Source organism: Triturus cristatus, chromosome 1_2 (genome assembly GCF_964204655.1).
Source record: "Triturus cristatus chromosome 1_2, aTriCri1.1, whole genome shotgun sequence".
NCBI classification, from domain to species: domain Eukaryota; kingdom Metazoa; phylum Chordata; class Amphibia; order Caudata; family Salamandridae; genus Triturus; species Triturus cristatus.
In genome coordinates this window covers 855,611,162-855,630,196 of record NC_140580.1, presented here as the reverse complement: position 1 = coordinate 855,630,196, position 19,035 = coordinate 855,611,162, and the positions used below count along the sequence as shown (strand labels likewise).

The 19,035-nt window shown below is 46.4% G+C and overlaps 1 protein-coding gene across 14 annotated transcripts in view; it reads left to right on the top strand.

The window, feature by feature from the left end:
• The window catches only part of UBR4 (ubiquitin protein ligase E3 component n-recognin 4), a 1,980,383-nt gene that overhangs the window by 583,521 nt on the left and 1,377,827 nt on the right, over window positions 1-19,035 (top strand). For all 14 annotated transcript variants that reach the window (XM_085609056.1, XM_085609055.1, XM_085609054.1 and 11 more), the window contains exon 26: window positions 6,049-6,173. In XM_085609056.1, coding sequence (XP_085465182.1) covers window positions 6,049-6,173 — 125 coding nt within the window. The remainder of the gene's footprint in view (window positions 1-6,048; window positions 6,174-19,035) is intronic.

Sequence of the window (19,035 nt, the reverse complement as noted above, 5' to 3'; positions counted from 1 at the left end):
TCGTTTCCATATAACTCAACTCCACACTTAGAACATTTTTCAGAGAAAAACAGTCAATAGGTTCCTATGGAGAGAAATGAAGTTAAGTTACCAGGTAAGTAATCGGTCTTTGGAGTTGAGCTTCTGGGGTTAGAACAAGGGTTCCCCCTGGGTCAAGGATGCAGTCTTGTTACACCCTCGGCGGCACTAGGGCGGCCGGGTGCAAAGTGCTGAGGCCCAATGTTATCCCGTGGAATATAGGGGGCCTCTGGTTGGTGCTGCTGGCTATTAGGCCACTCGGCTGTGAGATCAAAGCTCCTGGACTTTAGCTCAGGGCAAATGGGGAAACAAAGTACCACCAAAGGTGCACCTTCAGCGGCACTAGGGCGGCCGGGTGCAGGGTGCTGTTTCGACGTCGGGCACACTGTTAGTTTCAATAGGGAACCTCCGGTTTTTCGAAGGCACTGCAGGCTCGTGGAACGAAGGTCTTCTGGGTACGACCACTACTTGGACAGGTAAGTTGGGAAATTAGGGGTTGATTAGGCTCCGTTGGTTTGGGCACACTAGGCCATGGGGCGTTGGGTGCAGGGGTGCCTTTTGGTGTTGGATCTTCTTACCAGCTTCTGGTCGCAGTTAGGGGACTTTCTGGATTTATTCTGCAGACGTCTGCTGGAGGCTTGAGGCAGGTCAGGGATCGCCAGATCTCGGGTCAGGATCGCCGGGGTGACCTCCTCATGGTGTTTGCCCACTCGAGCTCGGACCGTGGACGGCGGGTGCAGAGTGGGGCGGATTTGTGGTGTCAGAGGATGCAGAAGAACAAATCCGGTATTTACGGGAGACCGAGTCTTTGTAGTTGTAGGCAGGTAGGTCCTCCGGAGTTTTCGAGGTTGCTGGCTGCAGGACACACTGGGATTTCGTAGGAGCAGGTTCGAGGGTGAGACAAGCCGGTAGGGCTTGGTCCAAGTCAGTGGGCGTCTTCCTCTTGTTAGCTGCTGCACAGCGGTTCAGTTCTTCTTGTTGCAGGTGCTTGTCTGAGGAAGCATGGTTCAGGGGTGCCCCTAAATATTAGATTTCGTGGTGATAGTTACAGGTAGGTAAAAGCAACGGACCAATGGGTCCCTTCCCTGGGGTGGGGTGCACCCCCTATTATGCCACCCTCCAGGGTGAGGGGGGGGCATGAGCCCGTCCCTGGTTGGCTGAGTTCCCCCATCTTAAAGATGGCGTGGACTGAGAGTTGTGCTTCACCTCACCTCCCCACCCTAAGGGGTTGAGTTAGCAGAGGTGGGTACACCTCTCTTCCTCACTTGTTTTTTCCACCGGTTCTTCCGCCCAAAGTGGGGATCAGAACCAGTGGGGACCAGTTGCTAAAAGCAGCAAGTGGCCTGGGGAAGCTCACAAAGGCGGCAAGCCTTTGAAGCTTCCCCTTTGTGAACCCTGCCCATCCTGGGGGAGAAGGCTTGGCACCTCGTTCCAGGATGTGCATTGTGTTTGGCCCCAGAGAACAGCAGGCCAGAAACATGTCTGGTGGTGGCAGCTGAAAGCAGCCACTCAGCCTGGACACTAGTGGTCGATTAGTTTTCAGGGGGCATCTCTAAGATTCCCTCTGTGTGCATTTTTCATTAAATCCCACACTGGCATCAGTGTGGGTTTAATGTGCTGAGAAGTTTGGTACCATACTTCTCAGTTTTCAGTGTAGCCATTATGGTGCTGTGGAGTTCGTAATGACAAACTCCCAGCACCATATACTCTTAATGGCAGCACTGCACTTACAATATCTAAGAATGGACTTAGACCCTGTATGGGTACAGGGCTCATGAAACTGTACCCTCCCCTTTGGTACAGTGTCCCCAGCTAGAGGGATGACTGATCTATGCCAGGGCAGTGGGTTGTAGGCATGGCACACAGGGATGTGTGGAATGTCGTCTCTTCACTTTGTTCTGCACCTAGACACGCAGCCTGCAAAGGCAGTGTGTGTGCGAGTGTCAAGGTACAGAACCTCTAAGGGTTGGCACAATAAGTGTTGCAGTCCTTAGAGGGCTTCTCTGGTCACAGTGCCCTGGGTACCTGTGGTACCATTTACCAGGGGCTGACCTGTGGCCAGAGATGCCAATTGGGTTTAGGCTTCAGTGCAGTTTTAGGGAAAGAACAGAGGCCCTGGGTACTTGATTAGCAGTAGCCCAGGGCACACTCAGTCAAAGCACATCAGCAATTCATCAAAAAGTGGGGGCAACCATGCAGAAAGAGGGCACTTTCTCACATGGGTCGAGAGAAGATGAAGGAATTCTGGTATCTGTACATGCCGTATGACCTCAGGCCTTTCCATCAGAGCGTTCAAACCCCTCAGTGGTCCCAGAGGCAGTATCACCAGACCAAAACGCACTACCAGGGACGTCTGCCTTCCTGTGGTAGAGGTGCATCTTGACAACCCTGTTCCACCACTAAGAACACTGCCAAACAATGAGCAATCGTTTCCTCTGTCACTGTTACCCACTCCGGGAGGGGGGGGGGAGGGGGGGGGAAAGTATCACCTACCGTGTACAAGAGTCGCGCAGCTTTAGAAAATATCAATGGGTACTGAATATACTGCAAAATGGATATGCCCTATTTTCCGCTTTCCGCCGCAATCCACTCCTCTGGTAAAAACGAGTTGTCACCAACTGTCGCTGCTACGGCAGGAAGTATTCACTCTTACAAAAAGCATAGAAGTTCCTCCCTTTCAACAAGGAAAGGGTGGTTACTCCAGATACTTCCTAATATGAAAGAAAGGCCAAAAAGTAGGATTCAGACCTATATTGGATCTTCGCATCCTCGACAAAGCCATCCAAAAAGAGAAATTTCATATGCTGTCGCTCCATCAAATATATCCTCATCTCTAACAAGGAGACTGTATCTGCTTGATAGACCTTCAGGATGCGTACATCTATGTTCCAATTACTGTACAACACCGGAAGTTCCTACGCTTCATAGTAGGTTCGAAACACTATCCGTACAAAGTCCTGCCGTTTGGCCTGAAGTTGGCCCCTGTAGTGTTCGCCAAGTGCATGACGTTAGTAGCCACTGCTCTTGTCGCCAAGGTCTGTTTATCTATCTGTACCACTATCAAATCTGTCTGAATTTGCTACAGCGGCTGGGCCTTCAGGTCAATCTGGAGAAATCAGTTAATCCGCTCACTCAAAGAATACATTACCTGGGTGCTACTCTAGACTCCAGCACTGGAAGAGTGTGCCCTTCGGAGGAGAGACTATTATCAATCAGGCTGAAATGGGATTGCTTAAAGCTCACCAGCCCTCAGTAAGGCAGGTTGCATCGCGTCTGGGCTTCGATGGCATCTTCCATTTTCCTAGTCCCCAATGCCCCCTGAGGATGAGGCCTCTGCAGCAGGACTGCAAGACAAATGGGATCAGAAAACAGCTTGATGGGACGACAATATACTACTTTTCCATGCTTCAAGATCACCCATCTCAAGGTGGTGTCATCTGAAAAATCTCCTGTTGGGACTTCCCCTCCACCTACTTCCTCTGACACAATCTCTGATTACAGATTCCTCCCTTCAGGGTTGGGGAGTGCACATGGGCCGTCTGCAAACTCTGGCCAGTGGTCAAGCAGGGAACAAGCATATCGCATCAAGATGCTGGAGCTACGGACTGCGCATCTAGCCCTCAATGCTTTCTACCTGTCCATTCAGTCCCTGTCCATATTGGTCCAGACGGACAACACAAGCACAATGTACTACCTAAACATGCAGAGAGGGACCTGCTCTTGCCCCTCGTCCCTGGAGTCTCAAGCAATCTGGCATTGGCTCCTGGCCAGGCAGCTTTCAATCACAGCAGTCCATCTTCCAGGAGAACAAAACACTCAAGAAGACTCCTTAAGTCGTCACTTCGAAGATCAGCAAGACTGGGTTTTGCACTACGAAGTGGTGGCAGAAATTTTCAACAATGGGGTCAACCAAGCATCGATCTCTATGCGGGCGATACAAACAGAAAATGCCACAACTTCTCTACAAGGTTTTACCGGCCACGGTCGAAAGAGAGTGCCCTTTTGATCAACTGGTCAAGGGACTTTGTGTATGCTTTTCCTCCTCCTTCCTCTCATCCCGAAGGTCAAAACCAAGCTCTCAGACTCCAGAGTGAGAATGATACTGATAGCACCAGACTGGCCACATCAGTGGTGGTACCCGGACCTTCTGCATCTCTGAGTGTCCAAACAAGAGGCTTCTCTGCAGACCGGACCTGCTGTCCAAGATGAACAGGAGGATCCATCACCCCCTTCCCTCGCCGAACTTTGCAGCATGGCTCCTGAGGTCCTCCAGTATGGACACCTAAGACTTTCTCAGGACTGCATGAACATCTTTAGGGAGTCTAGAAGGCCTCCCACAAGGCATTCCTATTCTTTTAAATGGAAAAGGTTCTATTTGTGTTGTGTGCAAAATGGTTTCCAACCTACCAAAGGTCAAGCAGAGGTAATTTTGCCTGATCCCCTACACTTGGCCAAGTCAGGGGTAATATTTGCTTCTATAAAAGTACACCTTGCTGCCATTACGGCATACAGAAAGTCACCTACTTAACCTTCTTTCTTTCAGCTTCATGTGGTTAAGGATTTCCTACAATGATTAAAGAAAGTTTTCCCCAGTCCAGCCTCCTTCGCCTCCCTGGGTGCTAACCCTATTACTTTCCAAGCTCATGGGTCTCCCCTTTGAGCCAATTCACAAAGCAACCCTTCAGTATCTTACATGTAAAGCTGCCTTTTTGGTGGCAGTTCCATCTGCTTGTAGGGTGAGCGAGATCCAGGTACTCTGCTCCAAGGAACCATACAGTGTCTTTCACCACAACAGAGTGGTTCTGAGAACCCTCTCCTCCCTCCCTTCCTTCTGAAGGTGGTGTCGGAATTTCATGTTAATCAAGCCATCTGACTACCTAATTTCTTTCCCAAGCCTTATACTCAAGCTGAGAGGTCTATCCACTCTAGATCTAAAAAGGGTTTAAAGATTCTATTTAGACAAGACCAAGACTATTAGAAAGTCTGATTATTTGTTTGTAAACTATAGTTCTATCAGAACAGGTTTCCCAGCCTCAAAGCTTTCTATCTCCAGATGGATAGTGTCATGTCTCAAGCTGGCTTACCAATTGGCAAATAAACCCCGTATGGCTTCTCCCAAGGCTAATTCCACAAGGGGAAAGGCAGCAATGATCGCTTTTCTGCACAACCTACCAATTGCGGAGATCTGCAAAGCAGCCATTTCGAAGTCGGTTCATACATTCACAAGGCATTATTGTCTCGACTCGGATACTAGAGCAGACACTCAAGTAGGCCAAGCCTCCTTGCGGAATTTATTTCAATGCTACTGTCATTTGCGGTTCTCATTTGCCTGCAGAAGTAGAGGATGGGCTTCTATTAGATTCATTGCTTATGACTATTGATGAGGATCCCCTGGAAGAGAAGGATATGTTACTTATCTGTAATCCTAGTTCTCTTCCGGTGGTATCCTCATCAGTCATATGCAACCCACCCACTTCCCTGGGCAAATGAACCATAATTTAGTCATCTCATTGTGCCCTGACCGCTAAGTCTCAGCAAAGAACAACTGACTGACCTGTCTGCCCTGATGCATTATGGGAAGCTGGGGGGTCATGGCTGCCTTGCTAACAATGCCTGTGTTCGCAGGCCAACTTTCTGCTGTTTATAAGTGTCTCCTTGTCCTCCTGTTTTCTGTGTTTTGATGCAAAAACAAGGTCTCAGAGCCTTGGTTTTTGTGGGAGGCTGCATTGTTTTGTGGAAAAACAATATATATATATATGTGTGTGTGTGTGTATAATGTTTTTATTTATATTCTGGGGTCCCCGTGCATGAGCAGGAGTATTCAGTGCTTATGTCTTTGAGGATATCCCGTGGTAGAGAACTAGGATTACAGGTAAGTAACTTATCCTTCTGTGAAGCTGTATGGAAGAAAGCTTCTCTAATAAGAATGCTCATGCTTCAATTTTTAAGCCATCCATTTGTAAATATCCTTCAGCATAGCACCAACTGCTACATCTGTGCTCTTACTCTTCTTTTTCTTGATACAAACAGATCCTACCTCCTTCAGAGTTTGTCAGAGGAGGGATCCACTGAGAACAAGCCATCTGAAGAGAAGCTGCAGGGATATGCTGCAGTTTTGGCTATTGGGTCCGGTCGATGCAAGACAAATACTCTAGGTGAATATCATGAAACACTGTCTCGTGGTTGCGTTTTGGTATTCTTTGCATTTGGAAAATATGCTGATGGCAAACTCTGATTCATCAGACGTAGAAAACAATCCAGACCTAAGATTTTCTTGACTTAACTATGCTAATATTTTGGTATCCCGTTTTAAAAAAATTGGTTTTTAAATATCACATGTCAAATTACCAGTAGGAAACTATGCAGCCCATTCAATGCATCCAGTACATTACCATGCACTTTTTCCTGAAGCATACTAAATTATTTTAAGAGAGGCACTGTTCATCATGCCCTGGCATATACCCAATTTGCTTATCTGCAGATACCGAGTAACAATGCATCATACTATGGTTATCTTCCGCTTCCATTCATAAATCATGAGTCATGGTCCAAATTGATGTTTGCCATTTCCTCTAAACTAACCCACAGTGATGCTCCTTTCATTAAGTCCTGTAGCTGTTATAAATAAGTTATAGATTTTTCTTTTCGGAAGAACATGGTCAATAGCCCCAAATTTCACGTGATATTGATGAAAGGGGCAGTAACATATTATATAAATATAACATGTTGTTATAATAGAACAAGTCTTTATTCCAGTCTTTAATCTTTGGAGTAAGACCTCTGCTCACGCATAGTGCCATTCTTTTCGTAGCAGCATTGCATAGGCCACAATCGTACTTGTCCCTGATGGACACGTACTAGCACCTCCAGCCATTGTGAGATGTGTTGCACCCTCTTTGTTGAAGAAAACAGTATTCTACTTCTGAGTACATTTTCAGTAGATTTATAGTATCCATATGAATCATTAAATGCAAACAACATTGGGAGTGTCTGGCAAAAATGTTCCACAGAGCTCCCCCGACTCCATAATTCTTATACAGTCTCAGTGGAATACATGACTATTACACAGTCAGTGGCAATCCTACTGTGGTATTTTTAAATAAAAGCATTACTGTTACAGGCGATGTGCACACATAGATTATGATTATCATTAGTTAATAGACAATGAGGAAGTTAACACCTGCATAGCACTAATGCACTCTTTCCATATTTATGTATCAATTTGTATATTATGCTCATGTCACCCTACTGACTAATTCATTTAGACCTATAGATACACTTCCGCATGTCCATGGCAGTTAAATGAGGCTTGCTTTGAGGACGTGGAATCTAACATGTCTCATTTGCTTGTAATCCTGGCTCACATAAACATTTAGGGTGTGATGGATGCTCTGCTGTGCATTGTATCACTCTGATTTCTGTTTAGTGATATCTCAGAAGTTTGTTTACAGCAGTATCTCCACTGTGCATGTTTAAAGAGGATGTCAGTGTCATCGTTCAATTTGTGACCTCCAGTTAACTAATATTTAATTGCCTCAGCTCAGCTGAAGGCTTTGAATTTTGATTCAAGCTGTTTTGACCTGGGTATAACAAACAACCAGTTACATTGGCTACCAGTTCGTAAATTGGCTATCTTTAATTTAATGTGCAACATGCATGAAGAACTTCATGGTAACGCTCTCCTAGGCTATTGGTAAATTAAGTCAACTTTCACAGACCCACTCAGAATCTCAGATCAGCCGCCGAGACCTTGATATTCTGTAAAAGAATGCCGATTCTCATAGATTGATTGCATAGAGAATCGTGATTTTATTAAGGACAAGGAGGCTATCATTATGCATAAACACCTTTATTCGCCACCTCTGCAGCACTTCAAAGAACTTAGAATAGAACCAAACGTAAAACACTAAAACAGAACACTCAAGTCCCATAAGATCCTGACGACCGCCATCTTCTTCCTCTTTTGTTTGCTGCTTCTGGAGCAGATAAGTACTATGTTATATTAGGGAATTCTGTAAAAGAATTAAGAAATCACGGATGGGCAGATGCTCGTTTAATTTCTTAGCCGCTACTCATTGGAATGGGCTTCCTCAGGATCTAGGCATAGTGTTTGATTTGCTGACTTTTAGAAAAAAATAGAAGACCTTGCTATATTAACTTTAGTACAGGAACCAGTTATTGACTCCCATATACAAATAGCGTATTCAGCGACATAGGCGCCTCTGGAAATGTTTGTATAATTTCCCCACATAACTCAGTAGCCTAAAATATAGAAATGTTTCTAACGGAGTGGTGCCACCCATATTTGTAACTGTTTGATTATACTTAAACAGTCCTTTAGGGAAGAGGTCCCCCTACATCAAAGCTTTAATCAACAGATCTGATACGAGATGACTAGCCGCAGATTCCTTAACTTAGAATATCCCCAGGTGTCAGACTGGATCCGGAAAACTTTCAGCAGCAGTACCTCTGTGCACCGGGCGTGGCGCCGTCCGGCTCCGCCCTGACGTCGTCCACGGACATGACGTTAGCAGAGCCATATATGCCCCTCCCAGCACGCTGACGTCAGTTTCCTTCTTTTCTGCGTCCAAGCGCGGTTCCTGGAAAACGGCAGTTCCTTGGCCTGGTTTTTGAGCCTTCTCGACACCCTCCGTGTCATGGGAACAGTGTGCAATGCCTTCCGGCTTTAAGGCTTGTGAAGCCTGTGCGCATCAGATGTCTGGCACTGACCCGCACCTCATCTGTATGTGGTGCCTCAGCGTCCACCACGACTCCAAGGACTGTGATGCCTGTCAGAGGATGAAGCCGAAGTACTTGAGGGAGCGTCGCATGAAATTGCTGGCCGCACGAATGTCTGGTCCGGCTCCCTCCCATCGCCGCTCTTCCTCTCGGGATCGTGCTCATTCCCGAGGTCGCTCCTGCGACCACCGTGCGACAACTAGTAAGCGTAGGCACAAACGTCGCTTACGGAGAATCTCCTCTGATGTCCGTGCCGCCGCCCGTTGTGCACTCTCAAAGGGGCGTGTTTTCCTTGACATGCTCGCTTCTTGGGGTCCAGAGCCTTTACATTTGTCCCCCCTTTTCCCACTGTTGTGACTAGTTTTTTCCCCCTACTCTATCTTGCAGGGGACTGTTGTCCCTCTCGGGCATGGGGCATGGGTTGCTTACTGCTTTGGACATTGTCCTACTTAGTTTCCACATGATTGCGAGTAATTTCAGCATACTCTAGACTCTTGTTGGGTCACGTTTTCATGGTTTTAACGTTTTTCCTCCTGCTCTATATCTGCTCTGTGTTCTTTTATTCATGTGGTGTCTGTGGTTCTTAGCCTGGTTTTCTTGTTCCACCAGCTCTTATATAGTGTCTGGCTTGTTTAGTGCCCTTTTTGGGGCCGTTGCCTTCTTGCTGTTGTGCGCTTCTGGGCTGCTCACGCTCCGCTTCACTTCGTGTGGTTCCAGCATCCACACGGTATGCTAAGCTACCTTCTGGTAGGCTTAGGTGCCTTCCGGGCTTCGCTCTTGTTCATTGAGGCTTGACTGCTAGTCATTCGCCCTTTTTACAGGCTGTGACTCACCGCCTAAGTCCTGGCGTGTCTTGGGCCTTCGTACTACCGGCACCTTATGGCCGCGGATTGGCATCCTGCCACTGCTGTCACTTGTCTTACTGGTGCAGGTTTCAACAGGGCTCCTTTTCGCAGTTGACATTATTTGACCGGTGTGCGATGTCTGTCATACCAGTTAACGTTGTGCGGCTTTCCTGCAGGCGACCGGTTGCTTCGGCAGCTCTCTCTCAAACCCTCGGTTCAGCTCCACTTCTTGCGGAGTCGTAACCTTCCTTTTTCCTACAGCATATCTAGTATATGTTTTCTTCCATGCTGGCAATTGCTAGATGAGGGTCAACCTCTTGCCACTGCTGCCCCACGTGTCTTTGCAGGTGCAGTTTCTACAGTGGCCCTTTTTTCCACTGTTCTGCTTGGTCGACCGGTGATTGCTTTTGCTTTCGGTCGCCACCTCGGGTCCTGTGGATCCCTCAAACCCTTTTTCAAAGTTATAACCTCTCACCTCGCCACGGGCTTCTTGGCTCTGTGCTTTCCTTCTTTCAAACCAAAAATACACAAAAGGGGTTGTGCGCTGTTCTTAACGGCTTCTGGTGCCTTTGCCTCCCAGTGTGTTCTGCTCTCTTTAGAGCTTCATGGTCTGGCGGTTGACTGCGCTACATTACTGTACTCACTATGGTTCGTCCCAAAGGTTGACGGTGATGTTTTACTCACCTAATGGGCGGCTAAGTTCCCTCGGGAACTTGGTGGGGTTCAGTCGCAGACCCGCCTCCTCCATGAGTATGGCTTTGGTATCTATTCTAAGTTGAGGAATCTGCGTCTATCAGATGAACGAGTTACTTACCTTCGGTAACGATGTATCTGGTAGAGACATAGTCTAGCCGCAGATTCCTTAACGCCCGCCTGTTCTGCGAGGACCTTTTCAGGTTGGGGCTTTCTCTACTCACCTCCCTTAGGGTGGCTTGCCCTTTTGCAAAGGGATATTCTCTCACTCCAACACAGACTGCTTAGTTCGGTTTCTCTGCTCCATTCCGCCCATTCTCAAGATTAGGCTGTATGTTGAAGATCCTGTGTTCTCTCCAGCCCTCGGCCTGAATTGTACGGTGTGAAATCTATTCACGCTTTTTCCCACCATCCCGTTCTCCCCTTCTCCATTACCTTGTGGTCTTTGCCACCCCTGCGGCCTTTTACTTCAGATCTATTGGCTCTGTACATTTATGGGTCTTGTATTGGGGTTGCAACGTCTTTTTGGTGATGTCTTGTGGTGACCTCTCCTTCATCTTGTGTTCCGGACTTGTTCTCATTCACGGTTTTAATTTCTGGATGTAGACTTTCTATCCTCTGCCAGGCTGTTTTTCCACTTCCTTGTCTCCCTTAAACGTTGATTGAGCCTTCGCTCCTGCGGGGTGTGTAAGAAACTGGCTCTATATATACTGCCACAACACAAATTGGAGCTATAGGGGCAGAGAACAGGTCATCCCCCACTCAAACGTTTCATACAACAAGTGACCTGTTCCCAAGGTGAAAGACCAGTCAAGCATCTATACCCTTAGTCTTATATTTAAGACAAACTATTGAGCATGTGGTTACACCATCAACGCTGCTTATGGGTATGATTTCACCTATTTAGAAAAAGAAAAGAAGAAATTCATATGAGGTACAATTGTCTCATTGATCCCAAATGTCTGTCTCTAAAACACCCAATAGAAGTGAAAAAGTGTAGGAAAGGAACGAGGGAGCCTCACGGTAGCACCACCATGGAGGTTTAAGCAGGAAGGTACTCGCCTGCTGCCTCAAGGTCTCATCATCAGCAGCCCTCGTTCCGAAAACAAATTGAGTGTAAGGGAAGAGAAATAGGTAACAACCTAGAGAGTGCTAAGGTGTGTGTAAAGAAAGGTATAGTGCCAAATTGTGTGCACCAAGGAATCCCCACAACTTATATATAAAAGTGAACTAGTACACACTGGCTTACAATTTTATTCCGTGCTGTGTGTCTACTTCAATTTAAAATGCCGACATGTTTCATTGCCTTTGGGTACACTCATGGCAATTTCATCAGGGCGTGGGGTTTTTTTCTCAACCCTGCATTTCCGCCTGTCTTTTCGTAAAAACTTCGGAATTTGACCCAGGACGGGTATACCTTTACCCTGGAGCTCTGGTATGCGATAAACTGCATTCGTTCTGGGCTCTTCTGGACGGCTCCTACTGTGAGCCTTAGTCACTTGTGCGTCCGGCGTTAGCGGTGCTGAGCTAACGCCGGACGCACAAGTGACTAAGGCTCACAGTAGGAGCCGTCCAGAAGAGCCCAGAACGAATGCAGTTTATCGCATACCAGAGCTCCAGGGTAAAGGTATACCCGTCCTGGGTCAAATTCCGAAGTTTTTACGAAAAGACAGGCGGAAATGCAGGGTTGAGAAAAAAACCCCACGCCCTGATGAAATTGCCATGAGTGTACTCAAAGGCAATGAAACATGTCGGCATTTTAAATTGAAGTAGACACACAGCACGGAATAAAATTGTAAGCCAGTGTGTACTAGTTCACTTTTATATATAAGTTGTGGGGATTCCTTGGTGCACACAATTTGGCACTATACCTTTCTTTACACACACCTTAGCACTCTCTAGGTTGTTACCTATTTCTCTTCCCTTACACTCAATTTGTTTTCGGAACGAGGGCTGCTGATGATGAGACCTTGAGGCAGCAGGCGAGTACCTTCCTGCTTAAACCTCCATGGTGGTGCTACCGTGAGGCTCCCTCGTTCCTTTCCTACACTTTTTCACTTCTATTGGGTGTTTTAGAGACAGACATTTGGGATCAATGAGACAATTGTACCTCATATGAATTTCTTCTTTTCTTTTTCTAAATAGGTGAAATCATACCCATAAGCAGCGTTGATGGTGTAACCACATGCTCAATAGTTTGTCTTAAATATAAGACTAAGGGTATAGATGCTTGACTGGTCTTTCACCTTGGGAACAGGTCACTTGTTGTATGAATCTATATATACTGCACCAAAGTGAGGTACAGTGTGTATAGAGTCCAAGAGTCTCCAGAGGTTTGGCAGAGGTTAAAGTTAGATAGAACCTTACTCTCTAATGTGGTAGCTTGGTCGAGCAGTAAGGCAGTATCGGAGGACAGTGTAAAGCATTTGATGTACACACTCAGTCAGCAAATGGTCTCTCACACTCAAGAACTGAACTCGAGGGCCAATTGTTTTGTATAAAAAAAAATAGTTTTATTTCTAGAACCAAGCAAGTCTGGTACAGGTAAGCATATAAATACTTTGCAGTAGTAATTGACTTGTTTGAACACAGTTCAGAATTGCAGTATAACTGGTACTGGTTTTGATTACAGGTTTAAGAAAGCAGTTTGCAACACATTGCAGGTATAGTACATTCAATTGAATTGGCTTTTTAAGTAAAATGCAGTTAATTACTTTTCAGATTGCTTTCCTAACCACAGGACTGGATCCTAGATTCAGCCCTGGGACATTTCCTGAAAACAGGTGAGTAAATGCGTTTTGGTTAAAGGTATGATTTTTAGGTCTCAGGCCTAGCGGTGCAGTGTGCAGCACTGCTCGCGCAGCAAGAGACTTTTTGTAGGGGGTTTGGAAATGGACCTAGGAATCGCACACGCTCGTGCGTGTGCTTTTCCTTTTGGCCCACGCTATTGGCCTTTGCGTGCGTCTTTTTATGAAAGACAGCACGCAAGTGGCCAAAGGTGGGCGCATTGTTCTGCCCATGGCATGTTGGTGTCTATTACGCGTATTGCTGACATGTGCTTTCAATTATCGTGCCCAGACACGGGCGCGATAATTGAAAACACATGTCTCACTGTGGCGCGCGCACCACTCATTTGTTTTTCAATAGCGATCGCTTTCACTGCTGCTTGTTTTCTGCAGTAGGTGAAATAGGAGTGTGGCATGTTTTTCCTTGATCTCCATTTCCTTTGCTGCTGCCATACGGTGATTGTAATTGCAGCAGAAATATGCGGCTTGATGTCACCTGTGCCTCTGATGTACACTGCCTGATATCTTACCCGGTCTGCATCTTGTGGCAATTTTAGCAGGGGGTGGAGGGGGGAGTGTAACATATTGGCTGGCCGAATAGAATCCTAGTCTTCATGACATGGAGCGTACTAACATAAGTTCCAATCGGCAGTTGCAGCTGATGCTTTGTGGCCATTAAATGTACTATAATCGAGCTGTAACCCTCTCCCCATTGTAGTGTGCCATGACTCTCAGCTTTCTTTAAGTTAATGTTCTGGCTGCATGAGCCTTGGATTCTGAGGGATGTAAGCTCTGCCGCCAAAGTTGTGCCTTGTTTTCTTATTTTCTTTTGAGTTTGCATTAGTGCCTTTTATAAATATATTTTTAGAAGCAACCTTTTGTGTGTGTTTATACGGGAACCGGAGCACGTTGTTTTGTAAGTTTCATTACGTTTGTTGGAACGTAACGTTGTTTTGTTCAATGTCGCGGTAGCACGTAAATGTATTTTTTAGAAGCAACCTTTTCTGTGTGGTAATGGTAATGGTAAAAGTATTTCTAAAGCGCTAACATTCATCCCAAAAGGATACCATGGCGCTAAAATTAAACAATGTACAGAGAGCTGACACAGGTCGATGATAATTTTAATGAGTGTTAGGGAACAACGTGGTTTTTAGTTTTTTTCTAAAAGTAAGGTAGCCGTCGGTAAGTCTTAAATCTGTCGGTAAATTATTCCACAAGTTTGCACTAAATGTGAGAAGGCACAGCCACCCGTCCTAACCTTCTTTATTCGGGTGGTTACCGCTCTTGCGGTGAATTGGGATCTAAGATTTCTATTTGGTACATAGAAGTTGATTCTTTTTTTTTTTTAGGATAGTCGGGCCAGTATCATGCAGTACTCTGTGGGTGATGCACAGCATTTTGAAAGAGGCTCTTTCGCTCATTGGCAGCCAGTGTAAGGCTCTCAAACAGCTTGTAGCGGAGTCATATTTTCTTTTGTTACATACGGCTTTTGCTGCCGCATTCTGAACAAGCTGTAACTTTGAAAATAGATAATCCGCCATGCCAACGAATAGGGAATTCTCGTAATCAAGTCTACTAATTAATAGTGACTGGACTAAGATCTTTCTACATTCCAAAGGAATCCAGGGAAACAATCTTCGTAGCATTTTCAGTAGCGCGAAGCCTTTACCACAAATAGTTGTTACGTGGTTTTTCATTGACAATGCATTGTCAATGTGGACTCCCAAATTCCTCGCCGTCTGAGTTGGTTTGGGGGGTGTACCAAGACTGTTGGGCCACCAAGTGTCATCCCAAAGCTGTTGGGAACCGCCGAACAATAGAATCTCCGATTTATCGGCATTTAATTTCAGGCAATGATTATGCATCCAACTAGATAATTGGGTGAGGCAGTTGAGCAGTCTGTTTTTGGAGTCTTCTTCAACATTTAAGGCAATCATTAGTTGCGTATCATCTGCTTATGAGCAGATGTTGACGCCCCACTTCTTCCCAATAGTGGCTAACGATGATACATAAACATTAAATAGTGTTGGGCTTAATGATGCCCCCTGTGGTACACCATACTTGATCTTTCGAGGTGTGGAAGTATAGCTGCCTAGTCGGACAGATTGCGATCTGTCGGATAGAAAAGAGTTCAGCCAAGTCAGGGCTTTTCCCTGTATTCCTTTTGCGGCTAACATTCGTGATAAAAGGTTATGGGATACGGTATCAAAAGCCGCTGATAAATCTAACAATATCAGGGCCACCGTTTTACCCACATCAACCTGATTTCTGATGTCGTCCAGTACTGCCAGGAGAGTTGTCTCAGTACTGTTAGACCTAAAGCCTGTCTGCGAAACATCAAGCAAGTTATTAGTTTCCCAAAAATTTGACAGCTGTTTATTCACTAGTTTCTCCAACACTTTTGAAAAATATGGCAACTGCGAGATGGGCCGGTAATTGGCTGGATTGTTTATGTCTGCACCCGCTTTTTTTAATAAGGGAGTCACTACTGCTGTTTTCCAGATAGCTGGGAATTCCGCTTGGTCTAGTGACTGGTTTAATACTTGCGTCACTATTGGACCAATTAAAGGAATTAATTGTAAGAAAGTGTGGTGTGGGCATGGGTCCAGTGGGGAGCCCGATTTAATTTCTGACATAACTTTGATTACTTCTTCCTCTGAAAAAGGGCCAAAGACAGGACAGCTGGCCAATGAACAAGGCTATTGTTCAGTAGAGGAGCCCGAATTAGTATTAAAATGAAAGTGCTGTTGGAATTTCTCCAATGAGAATTTTTCCCAATTTCTAGCTGTAGCTGGGGTCTGTATCGTTGGTCTCGTATTTTTTATAGGTAGGCTGATGTTGAATTCTATCCTAAAATGATCAGTCCATGTAAGAGGCACAATGTTGTTAAGAATTGTGGTCTCGATATTCGTAAATATCAGATCCAGCCTATGTCCCGCTCTGTGTGTGTCCTGGTTGACTATTTGTGTTAATTGCAGGATGTTGTCTGCAAGATGCTTAGTAAGTGAGTTAGTATGTGACTCAAAATGTACATTGAAGTCTCCTAATACTAAGATGTTTTTATGTTTTAGACAAGCAGGAAGAATCTGAGAGAGAAGCTGAGTACTAAATTCTACTGTGCTTCCTGGAGGGTTATAAATATTAGCTCCTCCCATCAGTAGATAAGTGCCTAAAAAGACTGAGTAAATCATTACTTCGTGTTTGCTATCCTGTGTAGGCACTTCTTGGGTGCAAGTGAACTTCTCTTTAAATAGCAAGGCTACCCCTCCACCCTTCTTTTTGGATCTATTGAGATTTAAGATTTTATACCCTATGGGGAGCGCCGTTGCAATGTCAGGAGTACTTTGGGTGTCAAGCCAGGTCTCCATAAGGAACACTAAGTCCGGTTGCATTTGATGTAAAGTGTCCCAAAGTTCAATAGAATGTTTAGGGAAAGATCTTGTGTTCAGATAAATACAGGATATTTCAAGGTTAGGAGAATTTCTTAGAGTTAGGTCGTCTTTAGGTTTATTGTCCCATCTGCATCTCCGACAGCCAAATGGGCCCATGATGTTAGCGGGCTCCACTTTGGCGCATTGAGGGTGGCCCTGTAGGGGTTTGGTATTAAGTAACATACGATTGTCTTTAGAATAAGTCAGTCGCGGTGTATCTGACCTATCACTAGCCGGTGAGGCAGAGTTTGTAGCCCCTAGTCCCGTACAGGCGCGGACGGGCGCAGACGGGCTTGTCTTTGGCGCGTCTTCGACGCGCCCGCTGCGCTCGTCCGCTGCGCTTCCTGTGAGGGGAGTTCATTTGTAGCCGTAGAGGTGGGAGGGGCCGAGCACTGTGCCGCTCGCCTACTCCTCACCAAAGATGGTGGCTTCCGTTCTAGTCCCCGGCAGCGCCTAGTCTGCTGCGATGGGGCGGGCAGGGCTCGTGGGGCGGGAACAGGAGGAGTGAAGTTTAATGCCCAGGTGAGCGTTCGCTAAGTTTTCAAACAAGTACACAATTACGCTTTTAAAAATTGGGTCTTTTAAAAGCAATTCACATGCAGTACACAGTAACACTTTTAAAAATTGAATCTTTTAAAAGCTATTCGAAATTAGTAAAATTCGTTGTCTCACTCAAGCAGCAGTCCCGGCTTCCGCCTCAGGACCTCAACAATCACGTGCACACTGACACTGTGGCTCACGTTTTCTCCCCAAACACCTCACTTCACTGCTGGCAATAGTTTTTTTCGCTCAGCTGACCGCATTTGCAAAATAAAACATGTTCAGCTGATCAGAAATTCATTTAAAATTCGATCTTTGTATTTAACTTTATTTTCAGAACATTGCACATGGGTGATTTCACTAATTCTGTGTTATTTTTAGTACCCAGCTGACACAAACATGGATGGCTCCCACTCTCTCCCCAAACACTTTCCTAAATCTACACACGTCATCCCGGGCACCGCGTGTACCCTTATGGGTGTTTCATATATATAAAAGATGTATTTTAGTTTCCACCATCACTTTAATGTGCAGATACTTCCTTGTCGTACTTCAAAAGACACGCAAGAACCCTTCACCGCTGCGGCTTGCATTTCGGTGGACTGCCCCAATGCTTCATGTGTTAGGGCTTCGGCGCCCGCCACTTAATCTCCCCTTCCCGTTCAAAGGCAAAGATTAAATATTAGATGCTTCTGATTTGGTTCAACAGCATGTTGTTTTCTGTCTGTTTGGGGGGTGACCTGTAAGTGCTTAAGAATCTGGCACCTTGAAACGTTTCCCTGGGAAACCAGCACTTGCAGTGCAATAGGTCTCGCATTTGCGATAGTTCGATCTATTGGACTTGTAAATTATAATGCTTTTTAGGTCTCGGCTTGAAGGCTGCGCTTGCGCAGTCTCGCTCCGAGATTTAATGTTTTGGAGAAGAGGGGCTTGAACCCGCCCCTCTTCTCATCTCTTCTCCATTGGCTGGCCTCTTGAATGCTGGCCAGCCATTGGAGAAGAGGTTTGTCTCTCCGAACAGGTCCCGTCCTTTTCGGATTCGGGAGCATGTTTTTTGCTACTTTTCTCATCTCCTCCAGCCAATGGCAAGAGGAGAACACGCCCCCAAATCCGAAAGCGCCGCTGCCTTTCTCCGAGGCATTTCTGCTTCGCCTTGGAGAAAGGCAGTAGTGTGCTTGTCTCCTTTACCCTTCAATTTCTCTCCTGTAAGACTCTTGCCCGTTCCTCTCCCCCGTTTCAAAGACAGAAATGCACGTCTTTGTCCCCGTTGGTCACGAGGTCCGGTCCGGTCTGGTCGGGTTCGCGGAGGCGATCGTTTCTTTCGTCCGGTTTTGAGGTGAGTCAGGGCGGAGATTTGGCGTCCCTGCTTCTCACTCTGGTGTTATCGGATTGCTAGGGGGGAGGAGACTGGGCCATATGTTGTACAGACCCGCTACTCGCTATTGTGTCCCTGGTCTGGCGTCGGTCGTGTTAAGCCGTGTCTGGTGGCTTAGAGGACTAATGCGTCCACTGTGGGGGAGGGGCTGCCCTCGCCCCCCCCCATAGCCTTTCACCTCGGCAAAATGTCTGACATAGTAGTTGGAATTCGAGGCTTCTGGTGATACATAGCATGGGCCCTGTAGATTTCACGGGTGCATGGGGGTTAGGATCCCCAGCAGTGGGGGCGAACAGGGGAGGGTCCCGTCCGACTGCTGATATCAAGGCGCCGTCACGCTGCCCAGAGTGGAGAGGGAGCTCACTTTGGCTGAACTGCCTGGTGGAGGGGCCCAGGCTGCCCGCGGTGCCGTAATTAAGGATGGTGGACGCTCAGCATTGTTGATGTCGGCACCGGCGCAGGGCAGCGCATGTGTCCCTTTCGGTGCAGAACATCCTCTCCGGGTGGGGCATTGTTGCAAGCGTCGCGACGCACTCTGCTTCTTCGGCTGCTTCTGCTCCTTTTGTGGTCTTTCTAGCTCTCTGCCTGCTGTATCACTGTATAGTCCT